The sequence below is a fragment of the Eptesicus fuscus genome, chromosome 5 (assembly GCF_027574615.1).
Source record: "Eptesicus fuscus isolate TK198812 chromosome 5, DD_ASM_mEF_20220401, whole genome shotgun sequence".
Classification (NCBI taxonomy): Eukaryota; Metazoa; Chordata; class Mammalia; order Chiroptera; family Vespertilionidae; genus Eptesicus; species Eptesicus fuscus.
The window spans coordinates 23,121,712-23,147,135 of record NC_072477.1 but is presented as its reverse complement, the minus strand read 5'-3'; the positions used below and the strand labels follow the sequence as shown (position 1 = coordinate 23,147,135).

The following is a 25,424-nucleotide window of genomic DNA, read 5'->3' as shown; positions in this document are numbered from 1 at the left end:
TCTCTCTCTCTCTCTCTCTTTCTCTCTCTTTCTCTCTCTTTCTCTCTCTCTCTCTCCCCCCTCCCCTCCTCTCTAAAATCAATAAAAAACATATTCTTGGGTGAGGATTTTAAAAATAACAAAATAGCTCTGGCCAGTGTGGCTCAGTTGGTTGGGCTTCATCCCATGCACCGAATGGTTGCTGGTTCGATTCCCAGTCAGGGCATATGCTTGGGTTTCAGGCTTGATCTGCAGTAGGGGGAGTGCAGGAGGCAGAGGATCGATGTTTCCTCTCACATCAATGTTTCTCTCCCTCTTCCTCTCTCTAATAATCTTAAAATAATAACAATTCTTGGCACACCAGTTGAAAATCACTGATCTAAGCCAACTGACATCTGGGATTATGAATCAGGAAACAAAATACAGATGTTGTCATCTGAACAGAAAACTGGGGCTTGCTTTCTTAGATGTTTCGGAGAGAGAGATGGGAACATGTTCCACCTATTCACGCACTCGCTGGTTGGTTCCTGTATGTGCCCTGACCAGGGATCAAACCCACAACTTTGGCGTATGGAACGATGCTCAAACCAACTGAGCTACCAGGCCTGGGCATTCCTCTTCCTGACTTTAACTCCCTTTACTCCTAAAATGATGTTTATGTGCCTCAATCTTTGTGTTTCATGTTTTTGCTGAAAGTAAATAATTCTAGATCTGTGTGGTTTCAAGGGTAAATTTATGGCAAAATTCTCCATGTTACAACTCTTGTGGCATACACAGAAACCATCTGCAGTCTACTTTTTCACCTTTCTCTAGTGGTTGGCAAACTCATTAGTCAACAGAGCCAAATAACAGTACAACGATTGAAATTTCTTTTGAGAGCCAAATTTTTTAAACTTAAACTTCTAACGCCACTTCTTCAAAATAGACTTGCCCAGGCCGTGGTATTTTGTGGAAGAGCCACACTCAAGGGGCCAAAGAGCCACATGTGGCTCACGAGCTGCAGTTTGCCAACCACGGCTCTAAGCTAACTGTCATCACTTTTTCTTGTATTCATCTCTACACCCCAGTTCAACCACTCCGAGTCTAGTTTTACCTATGCTTGAGATCATCCTACTCAACCACACCTGCATTTTCGATTCTTTACATGCACTGAGACCCAGTTGTTCCCAAACTTGGTTTCTTTTTCTGACCCTGTAATGCATACATACCATCTTCCCACTGAGGTGGCTCAGGAGCAGGCAAGCCTGGTGCTCAGTGTCCTCATTCTTCTTGTTAAACAGCTGATGGAGGATCCTCTTAATCACAGGGTAAATGTCCACACCCTCCAGAGCCAAGCACTGAGCTGCAGCCCAGCTGTCCACGTTATTACCTGCCACAGTGGGGTGAATAGAGTCCAGATAGGTGACCTGTTTACCCCGCAGAGAGAACAGCCTTCGGGTCGGTATCCAAGGCTGTTACCTGCCTCATTTCTCACTTCCCTGTGCCCCCTCTCAGTCTAGAAACCCAATTCCATATTTAAACCATATTTAAATGGCTCATGTCAAGGTTTTAAATATAGACTGAAAAATATTTTTTTAATATATTTTATTGATTTTTTTACAGAGAGGAAGGGAGAGGGATAGAGAGCTAGACACATTGATGAGAGAGAAACATTAATCAGCTGCCTCCTGCCACCCCCTACTGGGGATGTGCCCGCAACTGAGGTACATGCCCTTGACTGGAATCAAACCTCAGACCCCTCGGGTTGCAAGCCGAGGCTCTATCCACTGAGCCAAACCGGTCAGGGCTAGACTGAAAAATCTTAAACCTCAAAAGTTAAGTCTTCCCCAGCTGCAATGAATTTCAAGTTCCTAAGGTATTGTCCCCTCTACCACTCCCACTTTTCTACAGATGAAGGTTTCTGTTACGTAGTAGAGAGGGGGGATAGGATCTCTTCCCTGGGGTTTGCACCACACTGGATACTTCTTAGAACTCATCCCTGTCTCCCATCTCTTGAGGTTCTTACTCCACAAACTGGGATTAGAAGAAAAAGAGCACATAAGAGGATACAGGGTTCTCCAATCTCTGATGTCCTCACTGATTTCACATATTCTTGCCAGCCTCTACTTGGCCTTCACTAATTTGACCACAATTCTAGCTGAACTTACTGGTCCCAGCTGTGTCTGCTTCAGGTGGGTGAGTGTTCATGTCTTCTCTTCCCCTGTAGGCATTGCCTGACCTTACATTCTGAAGTTAGTCAGGTTCTTTTTCAGTGTAAGGGTGGGAGTAACACTCCTTCCCTCTACATCCAGGGCAGAAAGTGAAAGACCTGAATATTTTTTTCTACTCTTATTTGGAATAAAAATATTTCCCAATGACTTTTATATTTCCAATATTTAAAAATCCCAATGTGTAAATGAACATGTACTCAATTCTTATCCAATCCCCACCCTAATTACATTTTTATTTTTGTTAAAAAGATTGGTTCATTGGCTATGCATACATTTTCTATGGGAAAAGGGAAGATTTCTGCTTTGGATCGCACCCTTTAGAGAGAATTAAATGTGATCATAGAATTTATCTTCTGTGGCTTGTTGATTGTAAAGAATAAAATATACACACGTGTGGTGGGGGGAGGGGGGGAGTTAAATCTTAACAGATTCTTGTTAGGTAACAGCAATAAGGCACTTCTGGCCTGGCTGAAAGATACAGTTTTTCTTCCCCTTAGAGTTTGGGAAGTCTAGAGTGGAGGCTTTCTTAAAACAAATGAAACAAGTTGTTGAGTTTCTGTATGCAGGAGGCCAAACCAGTCTGTCCGTGTTCTTTGTGCCGATTTCCCAGACAAAGAACAGGCACATCTCTGAGCAGGTAGGCACTGTGGGCATATCACTGGACCTTTTTGCTGTATTACTACTCCAGCAATGCGTGTGGACAATGCCTATAAGTTAATGTGCACAGATGGAAGCATGATGTGTTCAAGTGCTGATTTTTAATTTTCAGGAAGTATTCTTAAATATTGTTACATCATATTTTCAATTAAAACAAAATCCAGTTGTGTGAAAGGGCATGGTTTCTGGTCAAACTCATCTATGAAACACCACTAGGTGGCAGTGTACCTATTTTGTCAAAGAACCTAGGAAGAAGTACTTTTTCTGTGTTCTAAGATGAACTGAAATCCAATACAGTAGACATCACAGACACGACAGTGGAGAGGAACAGATGGAGAAGCTCTAATGGTAAGATATCTCCTCTTTACCCCATATTCCCAGGTCAGAAGAAACGGAGAGTTCCTCACCTTTCAAAAGGGCAGTATGCATGATGTCCCGGGCCAGGGGATTCTGTGACTGTATAGCATATTGGCATATTGCTGCCGCCATCCGCACATTGACATTCTGGTCACCAAGAGCAGCCTCCAGAGGCGGGAGTAGGACCTCTGGCAAGTCCTGGATTGATGGGGCTTCCACAGTCTTCTTGTCTGTGATCAAAAGAGAGTGCTAGCCCCTTTGCGTTTCTCTGAAACACGGCTTCCTTCCCATGGCCACATACCAGTTGCAGGTGCTTACTTCTACGTAATATAATTAGAGGTTAGTTGGGCCCCTACAATGGGCAGGATTTTATGACTCACTTCTGTGCTGGGTATGCCAGTTCCATCCTTTATCATCCTGCCTCGAAGAAGCTATATTCAAGCCGAAGAAGAATGTTTCCAGCTAGGCTATGGTGACTTGCACCATTAGTTTTAGTGATAAAAATCAACCTATTTACCCTATATACTTTTGTGTTTTTACATTACATTTTTGTACTTTTATATTATGTTTCATAATAATAGCAATTATATTTAGGTAGTGCTTTGCCATCTATATAGTGTTTTCTATTCATCTCATTCGTTCTTCGAACCTTTATTGAAGTAGACAAGGCAGAATTTACTGCAGAGCTGAAATATGTGTATGTTTAACAAACAGACTCACAAGGCTATTATGAGCCGCACAGTGCCCGTCTTCCGAAGGATATAGGATGGGGGCACAGTTGCCAACAGGGCAGCCTCAGGCACTCCCTTTGGCCAGAGTTCGTGAGGTGGTTTGTATAGCATTCCACAGATCCCTCTGGAGACACCTCAGGACTATGGAAAACACTTTGAGGACAAGTCTTATGTTTCACTGGAGTTAGTATCTCTTATAACAACTCCATAGATACAGTCTTAGGGTCCCTAAGGGGAATGCTGTTATATAAGTCCCAGCATTCATGGAAACCTAAAGGATGGTGCCCCTTGACAGATTTACATTTCATTTATAGTTCTTCCCAGTCCAAATGTAACTAATCAGTCAGGGTTCATTTCTATCATAAGCAATGTTGCCTATAAAGATAGTTCCTGTCTTTATCAGGTTAACAGAGTGACAGGTATGCATTTAATTAAAGCTCAAATTCTCAAGTAGAAGGGGAAAGATTTTATTAACCTTTTGTCCACAGATAGCCTCTGTGGACAAAAGGTTAATAAGGAATTTATAGATAAGGAATTTGAAACTCGGAGAAGCTGGACCTGTGACTAAGGTTTTAGGACTTCTAATCTGTCCTTTGTACTACCGCTGCAATCCACTATGCCACCTGTTAAGAATGACCTAGATGGAAATACATATTTCAGGGGAATAGAAACAATTGATTATTTCAAGAAATAATGAGTAGATCATTTTCTTTGGGAAGGTGTGGGGAGGAAACCAAACAAAATCTAGACACCTGGGACACGTGAAAGGGATCACATGAAAGGCATAGTTCTGGCGGGAGATAAAGATGTTTGTATGTATGTGGAAAATCTGGGGATAAGATTATGATATATGTTGCTGTTTATTGAAGGTTTTCTCTATGTGACAGGCACTGAGAATATACCATCCTATTTAATACCGAAGGAAATAAGCAGTTATAATAATAAATGTATATGTGTGAACACATGTCTAGCAGGGACACCAAACCAAGTCTGGGTGGTGGGGCAGGGAAGACTTCTCAGAGGAGGTGACACCTTAGCTGAAAATTGAAGGGCAAGTATAGTCATTAATCAGATGAAGAGAGGAAGAGTTTTCCAGGAGAGGAAGCAACAAATTTGAAAACTTGAAGGAGAAGTGCCCATATCTGGAACTCAATAGACAGGATATAAGTGTAATGAAACTTTAAAAACCTGGCAGTTTTGTAGAGCCAAAATAGTCCCTACCCTGAAAGAGTTCCTTGCCTGCTAATGATGGCAGAAAAGTAAACATACAATTATGATAGAGTGCTAAATGTTAGGACTGGAATGATATTAGGATGCTACCTGCAGCAGAGAAGAAAAAAGTGTCAGCCCAGGCTTCGCATGAAAGGTGATATCTGAGAGGGGGCTTGAGGGATCAGTGTCCATTGGTTTTATGTCCTTTCAGTGGCATTTATACACTGAGTGGTCAGATTATTATGATCTCTAAACGCATAATAATCTGGCCACTCAGTGTATATATATTAGAGGCCCGATGCATGAATTCATGCATGGGTGGGGTCCGGCCAGCCTGGCCGGGGGAGGGGACATGGGCAGTTGGCCGGCCTGCCTGCTGGTCGAACTCCTGGAAGAGGGGACAATTTGCATATTAGCCTTTTATTATATAGGACAGTGGTCGGCAGACTGCGGCTCGAGAGATGCGGTTTGCCGCTCTGTTGACTAATGAATTTGCTGACCACTGGGATAGGGGCTTAATCACAAGGAACAACAACAGCCTGTAATTATTGGAATCAAGAGTCTAGGTCAGTGGTCGGCAAACTCATTAGTCAACAGAGCAGCGAACCGCAGCTCACAGTTTGCCAACCACTGATATAGGATATACACTGAGTGGCCAGATTATTATGCGTTCAGAGATCATAATAATCTGGCCACTCAGTGTACTTTCCATCATTGGGTCCTGTGTCTTGTTAAACCTGTTTTTGCTAACTGAAAGAAAACTGAAGAGGATTTTCGCACTTAAAAAACGTCGTTACCATACTAACGACTTCCGTGAAAACGAAGAGGCACGTTCGAACTTGCAGAAAGTGGGAGATGATGCTTCGCTTCACGCCACTTTGGCTTACCAAGGGTTTCACGGGCGCATTCTGCTTCCGGAGAGCAGGGGAAACCTGTGGGTAGTGTTCGCAAGCAGTCCAGTTCTGGCTCTCACCTGAGTCCTGCGCCATGGCAATCCGGGGCCGTTCTAAAGCCGCGGTGGCACACGTGATGATGGCTTGGATCCGAATATCATCATGCATGTCCACCAAGCTCCGCAGCAGACCCTCTATTGTCTTATGGCGCCACTCGATGACTGTGACGCAGGGAGGGAAATGAGAAGAGAACCACCGGGTCAGGGTTAGACACTGTACTGCAGGCAGGTGACAAGAATCCCTCTTCCCCCTCGCCCTGCCGCCCCCCAGGACAATTCAAGCAAAACTTTAGCTCAGAAAAGTAAAGGGCCTCAGAGATGGGATCCTTAGGGAAGTTATTTCTCTGATGCTCCATATACTCTAGTTCAGTCCCAAACAACTTCCCCTCCACCCCCAATCTCATCCTATATTCTGTCTCTCTCTACTTAAACAGCTTCATTGTTACCATCTGGGAAATAAAAGGGGCAATAAAACATGGTGGTTAAGGGCACTTGGTTATCAGACATACCTGTTTTGGAATCACAGTTATTAGCTTGTGTGACCTTGGATAAGTTACTTAACCTGTCTGAGCCTGAGATTTTTCATTTGTGAAATGGGAATGATACTAGGATCTACCACGTTGAGTGACTGAATAGTATCTGAGTTAACTAGACAACGTTGAGCAAAATACCTGGCATGGTATCATCAGGTTTCCTTGCCTTTGAGGGCTCCTCCATCTGGCTTTCAAGGTCATTCTCTCTTTTTTTTTTTCAAGGTCATTCTCATTTGATCGCTAACGGCTCTCTTTGTGGGTATCAAGCTTTGATCTCAGTGCTCCCACCATCTGCAGTTGCTCCCTGATAGTGGCTTTTACTTAGTATCTCTCTTTCAACTCTTTTATGTTTATCTGCTCCGGTTTATGAAATGGACCACCTCTCTTCTTCCTGCACTAGCTAAATTAGTTTCTTAGGTTCTGAAAGGCAGCAGCCCTTTCGTCCTCAAAACTTATAGCTTTCAATAGTCCTTGCTAGGCGCTTACTCTGCCCCAGGCACTCAGACTTCTACTCCCATATCTCTGAGGGCAAAGTAGATATAGGATAACCCCAACTCCACAAATGAATTTTGGAGAGGGGTGGTTTATACCACAGACAAACTACCGTGTGAATAAAATAGTTATAAGCGTTTCTTGGGTTTTTTTTGACCCTTACATTTCCATTGCTTGGACAGCATGTTTCAACCTTCCCTTCACACATTATCTATTGAACATAAGGTTTCAGAGGTCAGTAAGTTAGGGTCCCTGCCTGTGAAGAGTTCTCAACGTAGTGAGTTTCCACAGATTACTGAGGTAAAACCCACCCATGCAAAAAGTATTCATATGTCAACTAGCATTGTGTGAAAGGCTCTTGTCTAGTCTAACCTTGATGAGGCAACCAGACTTTTATGTTTTATGAGAGGGATGGATTTTCAAAGACTGAGAAACACTAGTCCAAGGTGAGACCCTCATCCCCCACAAATACATGCTGGTACCCCTTGATGTCCCCGCCCCCGCTCCCTCCACTCACTCAGAGCCCAGGCCGTCCTCCATTCCTGCAGCATCCTCCGCAGGACCAGCAGTTTCCAGGGCACATCCTCCTTCAGTGAATCGGCCTGCATCTTCAGTTTCTTGGTCTTACTGCACACGTCCTCAACCCCCTGCACCAGCAGATCCTTGGCTGGGGTGGGCAAAGCAGTCCAGCGCGGGGCTCCGCTCACGGGCCTACAAGCTGTGCAGTGTGCCAGTGTGAGGTACTGCCCTCGGCCCTGTGTTCCAGCCAGCATCTCACTCCTATTCCTGACTAAGACCAAGGCAAAACCATATTCTCAAGAGCAAACTTCCCTGTGGTTATAAAGGGAACTGAGTACAAGTCCCACAGGGAGCTGTGACTGCAGACATGAGAAAGCCACGCTGGTGGGGGAGAAAAGCTGAGCTATTTACAAACCTTTCTGTAAGTTTAATACATCTTTGGGCACATAAATATGTTTATAATAGAAGCCCAGCACACAAAATTGCACCGTCCTGCCCACGCCCGCCCACCCGCCCGCTGCCCCGCGGTGATTGCAGCCCTGCCAACCCGTGTGCACCTCGCTGTGCTTGCAGCTCCGTCCACCCGCACGTGCCTCGCCGCCCACTCATGCCGGTCTTTGGTCGTTAGGTCGTTAGGGCCACTGGGTTTTTATTATTAGATGTAAATGGGTTTGCTCCTAAAATTAGATATTTGATAAATTGCAATTTAGAGTATAATGGGCCATTAATTCCTAGTTTAAGTGTTCTTTTTAATGCTTTTAAATTGGGAGGAAGAATGGTCCTGCAAGCTGCTAAATTTTGAAGATTTTAGCATCTCTGAATTTTTCCTAATTATGACAAATAACAGTTGGAACTTTGAGAACAGAAGAAAATCCTATATAATAAAAGACTAATATGCAATTAACCAAACGGTGGAATGACCAGTTGCTATGATGTGCACTGACCACCAGGGGGCAGGCGCTCAGTGCAGGCGCTGCTCAGCCAGAAGCCGGGCTCACAGCTGGCGAGGGCAGTGGTGGTGGCAGGAGCCTCTCCCACCGCTGTGGCAGCGCTAAGGATGTCCAACTGACGGCTTAGGCCTGCTCCCCGGCAGTCGGACATCCCACAGGGGCTCCCGGACTGCAAGAGGCTGCAGGCTGGGCTGAGGGACTGCCCCACCCCACCCACCCCTGGCCCCGAGTGCATGAATTTCGTGCACTGGGCCTCTAGTATTATATAAGTATAGTTGTTATATAAAAATAGTTATAGCTGTTATATTTTTCTAGACTTAACGTGATCCCTGATATGAGATTCAGAAAGTGTCTTTCTCAGAGGAGTAGTTGTGTAGAGAAGAGGGCAAAACAGATAAAAACATTTCCGGCCTGGCCAATGTAGCTCAGTGGTTGAGCATCAACCTATGAACCAAGAGATCATGGTTTGATTCCAGGTCAGGGCACATATCTGGATTGTGGGCTCGATCCCCAGTCGGGGTGTGCAGGAGGCAGCCAATCAATGATTCTCTCTCATTATTGATGTTTCTATCTCTCCCTCTCCCTCTCTGACATCAATAAAAATATATTTTCAAAAGAAAACAAGCTCTAACCGGTTTGGCTCAGTGGATAGAGCGTCCGCCTTCGGACTGAAGGTCCCAGGTTCGATTCCGGTCAAGGGCATGTACCTTGGTTTCAGGCATCTCCCCAGTGGGGAGTGTGCAGGAGGCAGCTGATCGATGTTTCTGACTCTCTATCCCTCTCCCTTCCTCTCTGTAAAAAATCAATAATATATATTTTTTAAAAAAAGAAAGAAAACAAAACATTTCCAGACTACTAATTTCATTATTTGCCACATTGCTTCTCAGTTTCATGTTCTCATCTGTCACTATCAGCAGTTTCTGCTTTTCCAGAGTTCATTCCAACTCCAACGTGTTTAGATGTGCTCTGAATCAATTCTTTTCTTTGAGCAAGGAGGGCAACACCACTTCTTTCTTCTAACGTAAAAAGAGTCCTGTGAGGCTCCAGGGCAGTTGAGCTCAGATGCTCACATAGACCACACCCTAAAAATGGTGCTCACCCAGCTCCATCACACTGGGGGAACTCAGTCACCCTGAGTTCAGGGCTTCCTTCCTTTGCAGTGTAGGATGTGCACAGCCAGAAGCCATAGAACCAGCTCCAGACAGGTCAGCTCCCAGTGAACAGATCCTTGGCCACATGACGTCCCCCCACTTCTCTCAGCCTTCTTAAAATCCTTTTCCTGCAAGTGAGAAGCAGCTGTTCCTCCTGTGTGCCCCTTCCCAGGGAGTTAAAATCGATGTGGTCAGAAAGTCTTAAATCTCTGCCAGTTAAACTCTAAGAGAATAAACATGTACAACTACCAACATTTATTTTACTTCCAGCCCTTGAGTTCTAGGCAGGTAGAAATCCATCCACTAGCCACCTTCCGCCTCCGAAGTCACCTAAAGGGAGCATACAAAGAAACAACCCTTTGATTGTCTATGGGAGAAAAGGCTGGCAGAAACAGATGGTGCCTTTGTGACGTGTACTGTGAACCTGTGCTTGGTATGTAGGAACCATAATGATCTAGGCACACTAGGAGAGTTTTCTGTCAGGCTGTACACTTTCTTTCTTTCTTTTTTTTAAAAAATACTAGAGGCCCAATGCACAAAATTTGTGCAAGCGGCTTGGCCCTCGCAGCCACGGTGGCTGCCTCGGCCCTCACAGGATGGGCTTTGTCCAGAAGGATGTCCAGAAGGTCATTCAGCTGTCTGGTCTAATTAGCATATTACGCTTTTATTATTATAGATATTTTTATTGATTTCAAAGAGGAAGGGAGAGGGAGGGAGAGATAGAAACAGCAATAATGAGAGAATCATTGATCAGCTGCCTCCTGCACACCCCCTACTGGGGATCCAGCCCGCAACCCAGGCATGTGGCCTTGACCAGAATCGAACCTGGTACCCTTCAGTCCTGAGGCTGATTCTGTATCCACTGAGCAAACCGGATAGGGCTGTACACTTTTATTTCTTAAGAATTTTAATCATTTTAAGGGAATCACCATCTAAGTTTTTCAATTCAATCAAAAGTGTGTGGGGGGGGAGGGATCTATGCACATCTAACCTCAGGAAGTTTTCTGTTATTTCCAGGTTCTTTCATATCCAGTATTCCTTGAGATGAGATGGTGAATAAAATAGTTATAAGAAGATACACACACACACACACACACACACACACACACACACACACACATATATATATATTACTATTCTGACTTTACTTCCCTCAGATCAATTTCAAATACTGTTTTAAAAAGAGATTTGAGCCCTAATTGGTTTGGCTCAGTGGATAGAGCGTCAGCCTGCTGAAATGAAGGGTCCCAGGTTCGATTCCGGTCGAGGGCGTGTGCCTTGGTTGTGGGCACATCCTCAGTGTGGGGTGTGCAGGAGGCAGCTGATCAATCTTTCTCTCTCATTGATGTTTCTAATTCTCTATCCCTCTCTCTTCCCTGTAAAAAACACAATAAAATTTAGAAGAAGAAAAAAAGAGAGATTTGATGTCAAAAACCTATAGCATCAGCTCATTAAATGTTCTGTGTTCTGGGGGGGGAAAAGGTGGGTATCCAGCTCTGTTGGGGATAAGGTGCCTATGAAGCAAGTGAGATAGGTCGTGAGGTTTCTGTGAATGCAACAGGATCCTCAGAGGATTAAAAAATAATAATAATAAGCCCTAACAGATTTGGCTCAGTGGATAGAGCGTCGGCCTGCAGACTGAAGGGTCCCAGGTTCGATTCTGGTCAAGGGCATGTACTTTGGTTGCGGGCACATCCCCAGTGGGGAGTGTGCAGGAGGCAGCTGATCGATGTTTCTCTCTCATCGATGTTTCTAACTCTCTATCCCTCTCCTTCCTCTCTGTAAAAAATCAATAAAATATAATTTAAATAAATATATTTTAAAAATGATAATAATAATAGCTTCATTAAGGTAGAATTCACATCCTGTAAATTCCATTCTCTTAAAGTATATATAATTCAGTGGTATTTTAATATATTTGCAGAGTTGTGCAACTATCACCCAGCAACCACTGATCAACTTTGTCTCTGTGGGTCTGCCTTTTCTCAGAGCAGAGGACATGTGGAATAGAGCTGGCTTGTGGGGAAGGTAGTATACTAATAATAGTGCCTTGAGTTTGTACAGCACTTAATGGTTTATAAAACATATTCACAAAGTCACCTAAGTCAATAAGTATCACAAAAGTGCCTTGCTATAGGAATGATTAGTGTCTCAGTTTTTAAAAAAATATATATTTTTATTGATTTCAGAGAGGAAGAGAGGGGAGAGAGAGATAGAAACATCAATGACGAGAGAGAATCATTGATTGGCTGCCTTCTGCACGTCCCCTTCTGGGAATTGAGCCCATAACACTGACATGTGCCCTTGACCAGAATCAAACTTGGGACCCTTCAGTCCGCAGGCTGATGCTCTAGCCACTGAGCCAAACTGGCTAGGGCTAGTGTCTTAGTTTTTTGTTTGTTTGTTTTTAAATATATATTTTATTGATTTTTTACAGAGCGGCAGGGAGAGGAATATAGAGTTAGAAACATCGATGAGAGAGAAACATCAATCAGCTGCCTCCTGCACACCTCCTACTGGGGATGTGCCCGCAACCAAGGTACATGCCCTTGACCAGAATCGAACCTGGGACCCTTCAGTCCGCAGGCTGACGCTCTATCCACTGAGCCAAACTGGCTAGGGCTAGTGTCTTAGTTTTAAAGAAACAACTAAAGCTCCAGAAGGTGACTTGCCAAGACCTAACCCAAGGCTCTGCTGGGGTGCTTTCTCCACTGCTTTATAATAGTGGTCCTCAACAAAGAAGGAGGGGGTGTGGGTATTGGGGAAGCTATGCATACCACCATCAGTAGCATCTCTACTGTAATGACTGATACCAGGCCAGGCAGCACTAGAGACAGAGGTTTAGGGCCTGGTGGGAAAAAGAACGGGTCACTACTGCTACTAGTTTCTGCACATGAGGGGACCACCTCAACAGTGACACTGCAAAGAAAAGAATCATGGGAAATGGATACAGAGTCTCTTGGAGGATGGGCACTTTTTGTTTCATTAGCTCATTTCTTGGCTATTTTCCTTCCCTCTGCCTTACCTGCCTTACATAATCAAGAATGATGTACTGGTAGAGGAGATGCTATGGCCTGAGAAGCAGATATTGGCCTGAGAATGGAGTGGGAGGGTAGAGCCAGTCCAACGGAAAAGAGCAGAGTACTCGATCAGGGGTCTGATAAACGTGCCCTGGAAGCATTAAGATGGGATCTGCCTTATTGTTAATTACTGGCACTTATTACACCTAAGTTTTATTTTATTTCAACTGAATGGATGCTTCACAAAACCTCTTCTTAGTTATAGTTACTATTTTATGAGATGATTTTTAAAAAATATATATTTTATTGATTTTTTACAGAGAGGAAGAGAGAGGGATAGAGAGTTAGAAACATCGATCAGCTGCCTCTTGCACACCCCCTACTGGGGATGCGCCCACAACCAAGGTACATGCCCTTGACCAGAATCGAACCTGGGACCCTTCAGTCCGCAGGCTGATGCTCTATCCATTGAGCCAAACCGGTTTCAGCATGAGATGATTTTTAAAAGGATTTTTTATTGAGAGGAAGAGAGAGACATCAATGTGAAAGCGAAACATTGATCAGCTGGTCATGTGCCCTGACGGGGAATCTAAGCGTCAACCCTTCCGTGCGTGGGATGATGATGCCCAACCAGTGGCCAGGGCACGGAGATGATTTTTAGTTGGTAGGAAGAGACTCTCCTCGCTGGTGGCGCCCTGCCCTATGAAACCGGGATCTTAAAGAAATGGTGCCTGGCCAGTGTGGCTCAGTTGTTTGGAGCATTGTCCCCTACACCAGGGTCAAACCCTGGTTGGGACACAAACAGGGAGTTGCGGGGGGAACAACCCATTAATCTCTCTCTCTCTCTCTCTCTCTCTCTCAGATCAATAAAAACATACCTTCGGTGAGAATTTTAAAAAGAAAGGAAATGGCCACACTTCCATCTTTGTGCCCATTATCAGCTTCCTGCTTACGTGCTTCAGGAACTGGCTGGGAAGTCCACCTTTCTGGGGTTTCAGGGAAGACTCTAGCCAGCTGCTTTTGGTACTGGTTGAGGTTCTCCAGGAAAATGAGGTCTCTCTTTGCACCAATCTGGTGGGCGATCTGGACTTTATCTATGAACAGATAAAGGAATAATGAGTCAAATACATAAAATACACAGAGGGGGCAAAAAATAAAAAAGAAATAATGAGTCCCCCAGCACCTCCCATCTTCCTCTTCCTGGGTGTTTAGTCACCAGGACCAGATCCAATTTCATTTTACCCCCCTCCAAACCCCTCGTACGCATGGCTGCCATGCTCTGTGAGGCCTGGAAGGAAGGCAGAGCCTGTCTCACTAATGATACTAATGAAGGGCCACCTAAGTCATCTCCTCTTGGTCATGAATGCTTTTTCCTAAGCACTTTAAGGATGCGTTCAGTTTATAGCAATTTAGGAACAAGATGGGAGTAGAAAAGGATAAACAGCTTGGAACATGCAGACTGAGCTCCTGTATCCTGGAAGCCCAAGCATCTGAAGGATTGCAAGCTGGCAGGGAAGGTGGTGGATGGACCTTTACTGGGCATTGGGCAAGAAGCATTATAAATGCTTTCCTGTCTACTGTTTACATGAAGTGCATTTTTGTTAATATTGTTTTACAAATGATGTACATAAGGCTCAGAGAGATTATATCATTTGCTGAAGGTTAGTAGGAAAGGATTAATCCAGGATTTAACCTCGGATCTGCCTGACTCCAAAGCCTGTGATATTTTTTGCCAATATAGCACCTCAGTGGGGGAATATCTCAAAGTGAGAGGAGGGAGAGGGGTGTACAGAGAAGAGGTAGATTGTTCCCAAAGCCACATCTTGCTTGCTTTACAATCCCACCCTCCACTGCCTCCTTAGAGAGCTAGAGAAAGGAGGAAGAGGGAGGACCATTTTCTCCCCACCAGACATCTTCCCCCTCCCCCCACACACACATCCCTGACAAACAAAACAAAACAAAAACAAACAAACCACACGCAAATAGCTTGTAGGAGAGTAACCAGGGAATGTTATGGAAATGTTACCATGAACACCTGGGTCATCCAGGACCTCATCTACACCCATGACTGTGTCATCCCCCAGCTACCTTCCATCTCCCCCACCAAAGGGCCCCAGCTCTATTACCAAAGTAAATCTCCTGTTCAAAGGTGTTGTCGGTGGAGTAAGCATACTTTCCAGCTCGGCGAGTCACCTGCCGGATGTAGCTCTGGTTTGGGGACTGGCAGATGATCTTCTCTTCATTGATACACTCAGTGGTCTTGTTGTCAGACATTGTTTCAACACCCTGCTCTTGAGGCAAGTAATTGGGCAATCTTGGCCGGAGTGAGAGAGGGAGGGAGAAAAGGAGGGGAAAGGTAGGAGATGGACTTCCTCCTTTTTATCAGATCTACAGCTCACTCTCTTTCCTATTTTTTAAAAAAACAATATGTTTCTATTGATTTCTAGAGAGAGAGGAAGGGAGAGGAAGAGAGATAGAAACATCAATTGGCTGCCGCCTGCACACCCGCTACTGGGGATCGAGCCTGCAACCCAGGAATGTGCCCTGACTGGGCATCAAACCATAACCTCTTAGTGCATGGGACGATGCTCAAACCATTGAGCAACACCGGCCAGGCTCCCTTTCCTTTTTAAGCTCAACGCATACACACATGAGCATTTAAAGAACACCTCTATTTAGCGATTGGCCTTGGCCCCGAGGTGCCAATTGAATATGGAGCTGCCAGAAGGGCCTGACTGCAGCCACCTTCCCCCTTCCCTGGTGGAGCCACTCCTTCTGCAGCCACTGGAAAGCTCAATACAGTGCCCATCCTCCCAGCATTACCCTTCTTTAATGCTGGTGCCCTTCGTGGTTACATGGACTTGGGGAAGGGAACCACCTCCTACAGTTCCTCACTTTATTAGGTGTGGTTATTTAATGTCTGTTGGACAGACTGTAAGCACATTAAAAGATAGGTTCATGTCTATCTCATTTACGTTGCATTCCCAGCACTTTGCAAAGTAACTGGAAAGTAGTGGGAATGCAATTTATATTTTACTAATAAATGAATAAATAAATGGGCTTCCACTTATTTTTAGTTCATTTTTGGGAATCAGAGATATTAGAACAGCTCCAGTCTTCCCTCCAGCTATAAATGAGAAGGAGAGACATGCACAGTAACCCTCTTCTCTCTGGTTGTTTACTTCTCTGCCCTGCTGCCAGTCAGTTTTTGAGTCAGTGTCATGCTGGATTCTCATTCAAAGTGAGGCAGGACCAAACCTCAGAGCCAGGAGGGCTCTGCCTTCCTTACTCTCGTCATACATACATTTCTGGGAGCACCTGGATAGTACACTGGATCAGCAAAAAGGGAAAGGCTGAGAGTCAATCCCTTTAATGGCACTGTTTCTCAACGGGGAGCAATTTTATCCCATGTGTCAATGTCTGGAGACATCTTTGGTTGTCACAACTGGAGAGTATCAGTGGCATTCATAGGAATGCTATTAAACATCCTATCTAATGAAAGAGTAATATGCAAATTGACCATCACTCCAATACACAAGATGGATGCCCCCATGTGGTCAAAGATGGCTGCCCCCATGTGGATACAAGATGGCCACCACAAGATGGCCAGCAGGGGAGGGCAGTTGTGGGCTATCAGGCCAGCAGGGTAGGGCAGTTGGAAGGGACCAGGCCTGCAAGGGAGGGCAGTTGTGGGCAATCAAGCCTGCAGGGGAGGGAAGTTGGGGGGACCAGGCAGGCAGAATAGGAAAGTTGGGGGTGACCGGGCCTGCAGGGAAGGGCAGTTGGGGGAGACCCAGGCCTGCAGGGGAGAGCAGTTGCGGGGGGGGGGGGGGGACCAGGCCTGCAGGGGAGGGCAGTTAGGGGTGACCAGGCCTGCAGGGGAGGGAAGTTAGGGGTGACCAGGCCTGCAGGGGAGGGAAGTTAGGGGTGACCAGGCCTGCAGGGGAGGGCAGTTAGGGGCAAACAGGTTGGTAGGGGAGCAGTTAGGCATCAATCAGGCTGGCAGAGGAGTGGTTAGGGGGTGATCAGGCTGACAGGCAGAAGTGGTTAGGGGCAATCAGGAAGGCAGGCAGGCAAGCCATTGGGAGCCAGCAGTCCTGGATTGTGAGAGGGATGTCGGACATCCCTCGAGGGGTCCCAGATTGGAGAGGGTGCAGGCTGGGCTAAGGGACACACACTCCCGTGCATGAATTTCATGCACCAGGCCTCTAGTCTTACAATACACAGGGCCGCCCCCTGTAACCTAGAATGTCGGTAGTGCTGAGGTTGAATACCTTACTTTATGCAGATCTACAGAGCCAGGCTGGCAGGGAAAACACAAGAGGTTGGTGGGAGAGTGTAAGCCCACCCAGGATTCCTTGAAGGGAAGCCCAGGATTCTTAAAGGCATGTCTGGGGCTCAGCCAGTCTACCTGTAATAAACAGGAAGCAGCATCTCTGGCTCCTTTTTCTCCTTGGTGGGCAGAATGACACTTTGTTCCTCAAAATCTGCCATCTCTGCTTCCTCCAGTTCTTTTAAGAGCTCCAGGTCGCTGGCAGAACTGAGCTCATCCCGGATGTGGCTCCAGTCGTATTGATGGCGCAAGAAACTCTGCCACTTGTTGGGGGATACCCCAGGCCTTAAAGGACGCTTGTTCTGTATCCACCTGGCAGTGCGCTTGTTCAGTTTTTCCAGCACGATGGCCTCCCAGGCTCTGGCCTCCTTCTCATGGGGCGGAAGCCAGGTTTCCCTCTCCAGGTTCAGATCTGGAGTAGGTTGCAGGCTCAGAAGGTCTGGAACCATGCAGGGATGAGGAATGGGAGGGCAAGGCTTCTTCCGGACTGCGCTTACTGAGTTGGACTTTGTTAGCTTCTTCCTAAAATAGGTAGGACTTCCTGTTTTCTCAGCCCGGGAGGTGATCCTGGCTGAGGGACTTGAAGAATCCAGCGACTTGAGTCTGACAGGTTTCTCAGGCCGGGCCTTCCTGATGTGGGGAGGCTGGATGATGCTGTCTGCATTGTAGAGGTGATCAAAGCTGTACTGGCTGTAAGGAACACTGGCTAGCCCTCGCTGCCATACCACCTCCTGAGAGAAGGTGAGGTTGGAAGCTGCCTTTTTAAAATACTGGTTCTTGAGGTCTGCACAGTGCTGCGGGCTGAAGTGAAAGACTGGAGGCACTCTGGAGATAGAGGCGCACTCCTCCTTGCTTCTTGGTTTTACGTAGGAGAAAAGCATGCCCCGTCCCAGAGGCAGGGGGAGTGACTGCTGGAGAACTTGAGGAAGAATGGTCTTTTCCTTTTGGTTCCTGGCCATTGTGTCCCAGCAAATGCTTCCTGCCACACTGCCTGGTCCAGAGGCAGGGCCTGGAGGCGTGGCCTGTTAAAGGGATGAGAGGAACGGGTGAGAGCTCTAGGTCATAGGAATAGGTAACCCACAGCAATACAGAAAGAAAAGAGCATGGAAGATAGATGGGAGGAGGGAAAGTCGTGTGAATTAGAAGGATGAGAGAAAGGAAAGGTACAACATTCTAAATACTCCTTGCATCAGACCCTTGCTTCCAATCTCACACTTGGACCCAAAGCTCAGCCCCCCATCTTCTTACGAGGGATAACTGCTTTTCAACAGTATTCCATGCTTCCAGTTTTTCCTCAGACCTTGCTTTCTCTCTGTTCAAAGGCTTATAGCATAAAGTTCAGACAACTCAACTTGGCACTCAAAGTTCTCCATGAGTGCAATCGCCAGTTAATGACCTTGTCCTGACATGTAACCTCTGGGGTCTCCTAGCTCTTCTCCGGGTATTCCTCCCTTCACGTAGTGGAGCTTCCGTCTGTGCCTTCTATATGAAACTAGTGGCCCAGTGCACAGATGCATGCACATTGAAAGGAAATTAATTAGAAGAAATATTTTAATATTGCTATTCGCCCTTTCCCTATAATGGGAGTGTCAGAGATGAAAGAAAATTAGTAAAATGTATGTGAAAATAATATATAAATTGATTAATAAACAATAAAACATGATATAACAACAACAAAGACATGATATAAAAACAATAAAAACATGATATAAAAACAACATTGATAAAAATAATGACTGATAAGTTGATTAACTTATTCTAATATCTCCATGTGTACCACATTAAGAGTAAAAACACTTTCAGAGTGCTTGACTAATTTCCCTTGTGATGAAGTATTTACAACATTAACTCTAATGTCACGTGCTCTTTGAACTCGAGAGAAAGCAACATATAACAGACCATGTCCAAAAACGGGTTCAAGTAGGAATATTCCTACTCTGTCTAGATTGGTGCCAGAGAGAGCTTTATATGTATTGCACATGCGTGAGTCAACGCTTATTTTTAAATTGCCAGTGCATGTTATATCTACCAGATGGTCGGACGGTCGGATGGATGGACGGTTGGTCATTTAGCCTTTTATATAGATAGAATCCGTGGCCTGGTGCACGGATTCGTGCACATTGAAAGGAAATTAATTAGAAGAAATATTTTAATATCGCTATTCACCCTTTCTCTATAATAGGAGTGTCAACCAAATTCACAATCAACAATGACAGATCAAAACACACGCATGATATTGGCACCAGTGAGAGCTTTCTATGTATCACAACATGTGTGAGTCAACTTAACCTTTTATAGATATATAATAAACTTGCTTAATTAGACCTGCTTTCTGATTTAGCCAAACTTTTTCCAGCCCAGTGAAGCACCCCAACTTCTCTTTCAGGTAATTGTCAGCAACACAGCAGTAAATATCAACACAAAGCAGATTATTATTGTAGGCCACACAGGGAGAACAACAGGTAAAATATTTAACTGCAGAAGTGTTTAACTATATTCTGCACAGTGAGAAAACCTGAAGTAATTTTCAAGTTCCACCATTTCTTACTTCTTTTCAGTCAGGTCAAGTTTCTAAGCTTTCTAAATCTCCATTTTCTGGCTAATGAAAAGAAAATAGGATTCCACCAAGTCTCCTATCTACCTACTCCAGGACTTCTGTGAGGATCAAATGAGATGAAGCACAGGAAAACACATCACAGACATTTGGTTAGTGTAAAATGTTTCCACCTGGCTATAAAGCAAGTCGTGTTCCTGGGCTGGAGAAACTGCAAGGAGGCTAGTCGCTAGTCACAAGGGAGAGGAAGCCGGGCATTGCTATGTAACATCATTACCCAGACAGACACATAGCATATTAGCCTTTTATATATATAGATTGCCAGGGTGTGTCATATGTACTAGCCGTCAGTTGGATGGTTGCACGGATGTACTGTCGGTCACTTAGCCTTTTATATATATAGATAGCCTTTCTTCCATATTTAACACAAATTCTATCCATTTTCCCAGCTAAATTTCTGCCTGCTCCATAACTTCCTTGACCTATCTGGGCTTCCATGTCATATGAAAATTTATAAATTATTTCTAGTCCATGCCAGTTGTTCTAAATTTTAATACTGTGACACTTCACATTATTAAATATGTGGCTCTCTAACTGCATTGCCCTGTCTCTGCTAGCCTTCAAAATCACCTGGTACTTTTCCATATTGTTTCATAGTCATCATTGTTAGAATTTCTAACAGCTGCAAAATATTTTATCAAGTGTATAAATCACCTTAGCTCTTCCTTAATTGCTGGGCAAGCTGTTTCCAGGTTGTAGCTAGCATGGAAAACACTGTAGAGAACCACTGCCTGGATTTAGTGCTTTGAAAAAAATTTTCCTTCTGAAGCACTTACTTGGACTAATAATGATAAAATGACAATTAGGGAGTACTTTGCTAAGGGCTTTACACAGGGAAGATATTATAGTCTTTATTTCCTCTGGGAAGAAGCTGCAGCTCAGAGAGGTAGATAAGTTATTTCAGATCACACAGGTCATAAGTAGAGTAGTCATGCTTCAAACCCAGCTGCCATTTTCTAGCTCCAGAGCACTTAACCTCTGGGCCACACTGGCCTTGGTTCAAGCTCCACTCCCTACCACTCACTGTGCTGGCCTTGCCATTCCCTGAGGGCAGGTAGGCCTCGTGCACAATGACACAATTATCCTGCCTTGTTTGCCCTGTGCACAAGGTGCCCTTTAGCTCATATCTGACTTATTTCTCTTTCCTTTATAACACTCAGCACAGTACCTTCTCTCCTTATGATTTGGTTTATCCCACTGGCTTCTGTGTATTAAATCTCATCTCTCAGTGGATTTCTTTTTGTTAAGGGCTAGCTTTCATCTAGGTGTCACTAGGCCAAAATTGATAACCTCACTCAAATGAAGTCTCACATGATTGATATGCTATCCCTCTAGGATTTTTTGCACATAAGATGGAATTTGGTTGTTCTATCTCTTCACAACCATGAAGGCAACATGGCCCCAGTATTTTTAAGTATTTAAATGCCGGAAGCCAGTTCCAGCATGTCATAATTGCAAGAGTTTCATCGAAAGGTTGATGGAACTTGAGGATTCAACAAGGGCTGAGTCACATATGTTATCACCTGCTGGGATGGCATTTCCCCAAACCTGAAAAGGATACATAAATTGATTGTTTGCTGCCAGACAGCTAAGGGCATCTTAATCTACATGTTATTGCCTCCTGTTGGCCAAACACCTGAACAGCCGAAGGCAATTCCCCAATCTGACAATGCTTCTGTACGAAACCCTACTCTTTGAAGTGTATATCTCCACCTTGCCTTAGGACAAATTGTGTTAATAAAAAGCAAGGGGTCCTGAGACAAGGAGAACTTAGTTTCTTTAGCTAGGCTCCTCTGACCCCCAATGCCTTTCAAAATTATCTTTCATCACTGGACTCTTATTTAATCTATGTACAGACCCCACTCACTCTGCAGATGCCAGGGAGGGACCGCGGGAGGTTGGCTCCAGGGCATGTCTGGCCCATCTCGCCCAGTCCTGCCCCACCAACCACCTTCTAATTAATTTCCTTTCAATATGTATGAATCCATGCACCGGGTCACTAGTATAATATAAAGAGAAGAAAACATATGATAGATATATTTTGAAAAGGAATGGAGACAGGACAAAATGTTATAAGGTTTGATCCAAAGAGGCTTGTCCTGGATGGATTTAGTCAGAAGATAATTGTAAGGCCAGGTTCTGCACTTCCCAACCTTGTTTCCTTGGGACTATTGTCCTTAGAAGGCAAGTCTCTGGGGTCCCACAACTAGATGCACTGGGCACTTAGGGAACAGTTTAGTAGTATTGAGCTGTAGGCAATTAAAAGAGAAGGTGCATAGCCCCATCTGGGTGGCTCAGTTGGTTGGACCAATGTCCAGTACACCAAAAAAGTTGTGGGTACAATCCCTGGTCAGGGTGCATACAGGAGGCAACCAATCGGTGTTTCTATCTTTCTCTCTCTCTCAAATCAATGAACATATCCTCTGGTGAGGATTAAAGAAGGAAGACGGGGAGGAGGAGAAGGAGGGGGAGGAGGAGGAGGAGGGGAAGATGAAGTATAGAGAGGGAAGAAAATGCCTATGAATAGAGTTTGGAGACTCCATATTTATATTATCCAAACTTAAATGTTACCTGGACCAACATTGTGAGGCACAGTCCTCTCCCCCAACAAACAGCCCTTAAGAACCCAAAGCAGAGTGGCAGGTCTCAGGTGCCTTTGTGCATTGTCAGGAACCAAGAGTCGGTCAAAGGATTAACTCTGACCTTCAGTAAGTTACTGAAACTAGGCCCACTTCCTCTTGCCTGAGGACAAAGCATTTCTTCTGTAGCCGCCCTTCAACTGCCACACCCTTTATCTATAGTTACGACTTTAGCCGATTATCTAGGTCAGCCCCCACCCCTCCTAGGCATCCACCCTTCTAGAAATCACATATAAGGAACGCTGTAAAAATAAAGTTTTGAGGCTTGATCAGAATCCCTTTTGTCTTGCCTCCATTCTTTGCGTCCCTTGTCTGTCTCTCATTCTCTTAGGTGCGCCGCCTCGGTACCCCCGTTAGAAGACCCCGCAGGTCGGGGAAATAATGGCGCCCCACGTTGGGAATAGGTACCTCCCACGCCATTGGATTGGCTATAGGAGCGGCTCTAGAAAATTTTACCCGAAAACAGCCAAATACACAACAAAAAACCTGCTTTAATTGCAAACAGCCAGGACACTTCATAAAGTATTGCCCCAGTGGCAAACAACCACGGGCTCCCCCAAAGACCGCTTGCCCTCGGTGCCAACGCGGTCTCCACTGGGCTAAGGAATGTTACTCAAAAACAGATATCGAGGGTAAAGCCCTTCCACCCCGGCAGGGAAACTTCTCGAGGGGCCAGCCCCTGGCCCCGAACACGGTGCCGAACCAAGGGGCCATCAGGTTCGTCCCACAACAGATCCTTCCCGCCCAGGCATTAGCTCCCTCTGCCGAGCCACCCCAGGAAGCGCAGGACTGGACCTCTGTTCCGCCTCCGATACAATATTAATACCAGATCAAGGCATTCAACTTATTTCCACTGAGGCTTTTGGACCCTTGCCTCCAGAAACATTTGGTTTAATCTTAGGGCGTGGTAGTTCCTCCTTGGCTGGCCTTCAGGTTACCCCAGGGGTCATTGACAATGATTACACAGGACAGATTACCATTCTAGCTTCAGCCCCCTCAGGGCCCATATCCATTTCCAAAGGACAAAGAATAGCTCAGCTTATCTTACTTCCCCTAAACTCCACCAAATATCAACCCGATACTGGCCCCCCAGTTGGCCCTGCGAAGCCTCTGTAACAAATCTTAAAGGCATTGGCCAATCTACCAACCCAAAACAGAGTGCAAAAATCCTAACCTGGAAAGATACTGAGGGAAACTCAGGGCAAGTCCAACCTTATATTGTCCCAGGACTACCTGTTAACCTATGGGGACGAGACATTCTATCTCAATTAAAGCTCATTATGTGTAGCCCCAATGAAATTATTACCCAACAAATGCTTAACCAAGGCTTTTTACCAGGACAAGGACTAGGAAAAAATAATCAAGGCATCAAACAACCACTTTCTATAACACCCAAAAATGACCGATTAGGACTAGGAAATCAAAATTTTCCATGACGGTCATTGACTTTCCTGTACCCCATGCAGATAAGATCAAATGGAAATCTGATTCCCCTGTGTGGGTAGATCAATGGCCATTAACTAACGAGAAACTTACAGCCGCCTCAAAGTTAGTACAGGAGCAATTGGCCGCTGGACATCTAGAACCTACAACCTCTCCATGGAATACTCCAATATTCATAATTAAAAAGAAATCTGGATCTTGGCGTCTTTTACAAGACCTTAGAGAAATTAATAAAACCATGTTCACAATGGGAGCCCTTCAACCTGGGCTCCCTTCTCCTATTGCCATTCCCATTAATCATTTTAAAATAATTATAGATTTAAAAGATTGTTTCTTCACTATCCCTCTTCACCCCCAAGACCGAGAACGTTTTGCATTCAGCCTCCCAGTCACTAATTTTAAAGGCCCTATGCAACGTTATCAATGGAAGGTTCTCCCTCAGGGCATGGCAAATAGCCCCACCCTGTGTCAGAAATTTGTTGCACAGGCCGTAGACCCTCTCAGGCCTCGATGGCCCTCTATCCCCTCGCCAACTCTCTCCAGAGGCAGAAAAAACACTCCACATACAGCCATTCAACAACAACAAATCACATTCATATAACCCCCCAAAAGAAAAATAATCTCACATCCAGGGAAATTATCCCTGAGACAAATTTATCTACAGGTCATGAAAACAATTATTGAAGTCCTACTGCTGGTCCTGATACCAATGACTTACAGCGGTTTTGGACCTCCAGTTAACCATGAGAAACTACTCTTAAAAATGTTTGGCAATCCCTGTGAATCTAGCCTATATAGCCCTGCCAGGGGATGAGCCTGTTCCCTTACCCAGTCTTGATTACATTGCTGGGCATAGTAAATGGGCTGTCCAATTCATCCCCTTACTCGTTGGTCTAGGGATCTCTGGAGCCGTAGCTTCCGGCACAGCAGGTCTAGGAGTAGCAATATACTCCTTCACAAAACTCTCTAATCAATTAATTTAGCAGAAGTCGTATTACAAAATAGAAGAGGGTTAGATTTGCTCACGGCAGAACAGGGAGGGATATGTTTGGCTCTACAGGAACGATGCTGCTTCTACGCCAACAAGTCTGGCATCATCCGAGACAAGATCAAGAAGCTACAAGAAGATCTCGTCAAGAGACGAAAAGAGCTATTTTAGAACCCGCTCTGGAGTGGACTTAATGGACTCCTCCCCTACCTCCTCCCCATCCTTGGTCCCCTTGTTGGTTTTCTCCTTATTCTTACATTTGGCCCTTGGGCATTTAGAAAAATAACCGACCTCGTAAAACAGCAAATAGATTCAGCTTTAGCAAAACCCATTCAGATTCATTATCAACGCCTGGAAATGGCCGATAGGTGGGGCTCGGTTTACCAAGAGCACGAGCACCTCCGGACCCAGACTCGCTCCTTCCCTACGGGGACAGCATCTTAACCAGAGGGATGCTTACCTACGCTCTAGCCAGAGCCAGAGGTATGGGTATCGAACCGGGTGCAGAGCAAAGCATTGCAAGGGAACGTTGGGATATTTTTCCAACCTCCTCTGGATTTCCCTGAGAGTATACCTGGTTTGCATAGAGGTTGACATCGATAAAAATAATGGCTCTGCCTCTCCTCCCCAAAAGATGTCAAGAG

The 25,424-nt window shown here is 45.1% G+C and overlaps 2 protein-coding genes across 2 annotated transcripts in view; one reads left to right on the top strand and one right to left on the bottom strand.

The window, feature by feature from the left end:
• Nucleotides 1-25,424, top strand: part of LOC103283892 (acyl-coenzyme A thioesterase 1-like) — a 58,451-nt gene that overhangs the window by 10,583 nt on the left and 22,444 nt on the right.
• Nucleotides 1-25,424, bottom strand: part of HEATR4 (HEAT repeat containing 4) — a 56,347-nt gene that overhangs the window by 29,001 nt on the left and 1,922 nt on the right. Inside the window, exons 2-8 of the mRNA XM_054715930.1 lie at nucleotides 17,175-18,118; nucleotides 14,890-15,077; nucleotides 13,717-13,857; nucleotides 7,641-7,841; nucleotides 6,120-6,260; nucleotides 3,254-3,433; nucleotides 1,188-1,348 (exon numbers count right to left, since the gene is read on the bottom strand). Coding sequence (XP_054571905.1) covers nucleotides 1,188-1,348; nucleotides 3,254-3,433; nucleotides 6,120-6,260; nucleotides 7,641-7,841; nucleotides 13,717-13,857; nucleotides 14,890-15,077; nucleotides 17,175-18,055 — 1,893 coding nt within the window. The 5' untranslated portion in view covers nucleotides 18,056-18,118. The remainder of the gene's footprint in view (nucleotides 1-1,187; nucleotides 1,349-3,253; nucleotides 3,434-6,119; nucleotides 6,261-7,640; nucleotides 7,842-13,716; nucleotides 13,858-14,889; nucleotides 15,078-17,174; nucleotides 18,119-25,424) is intronic.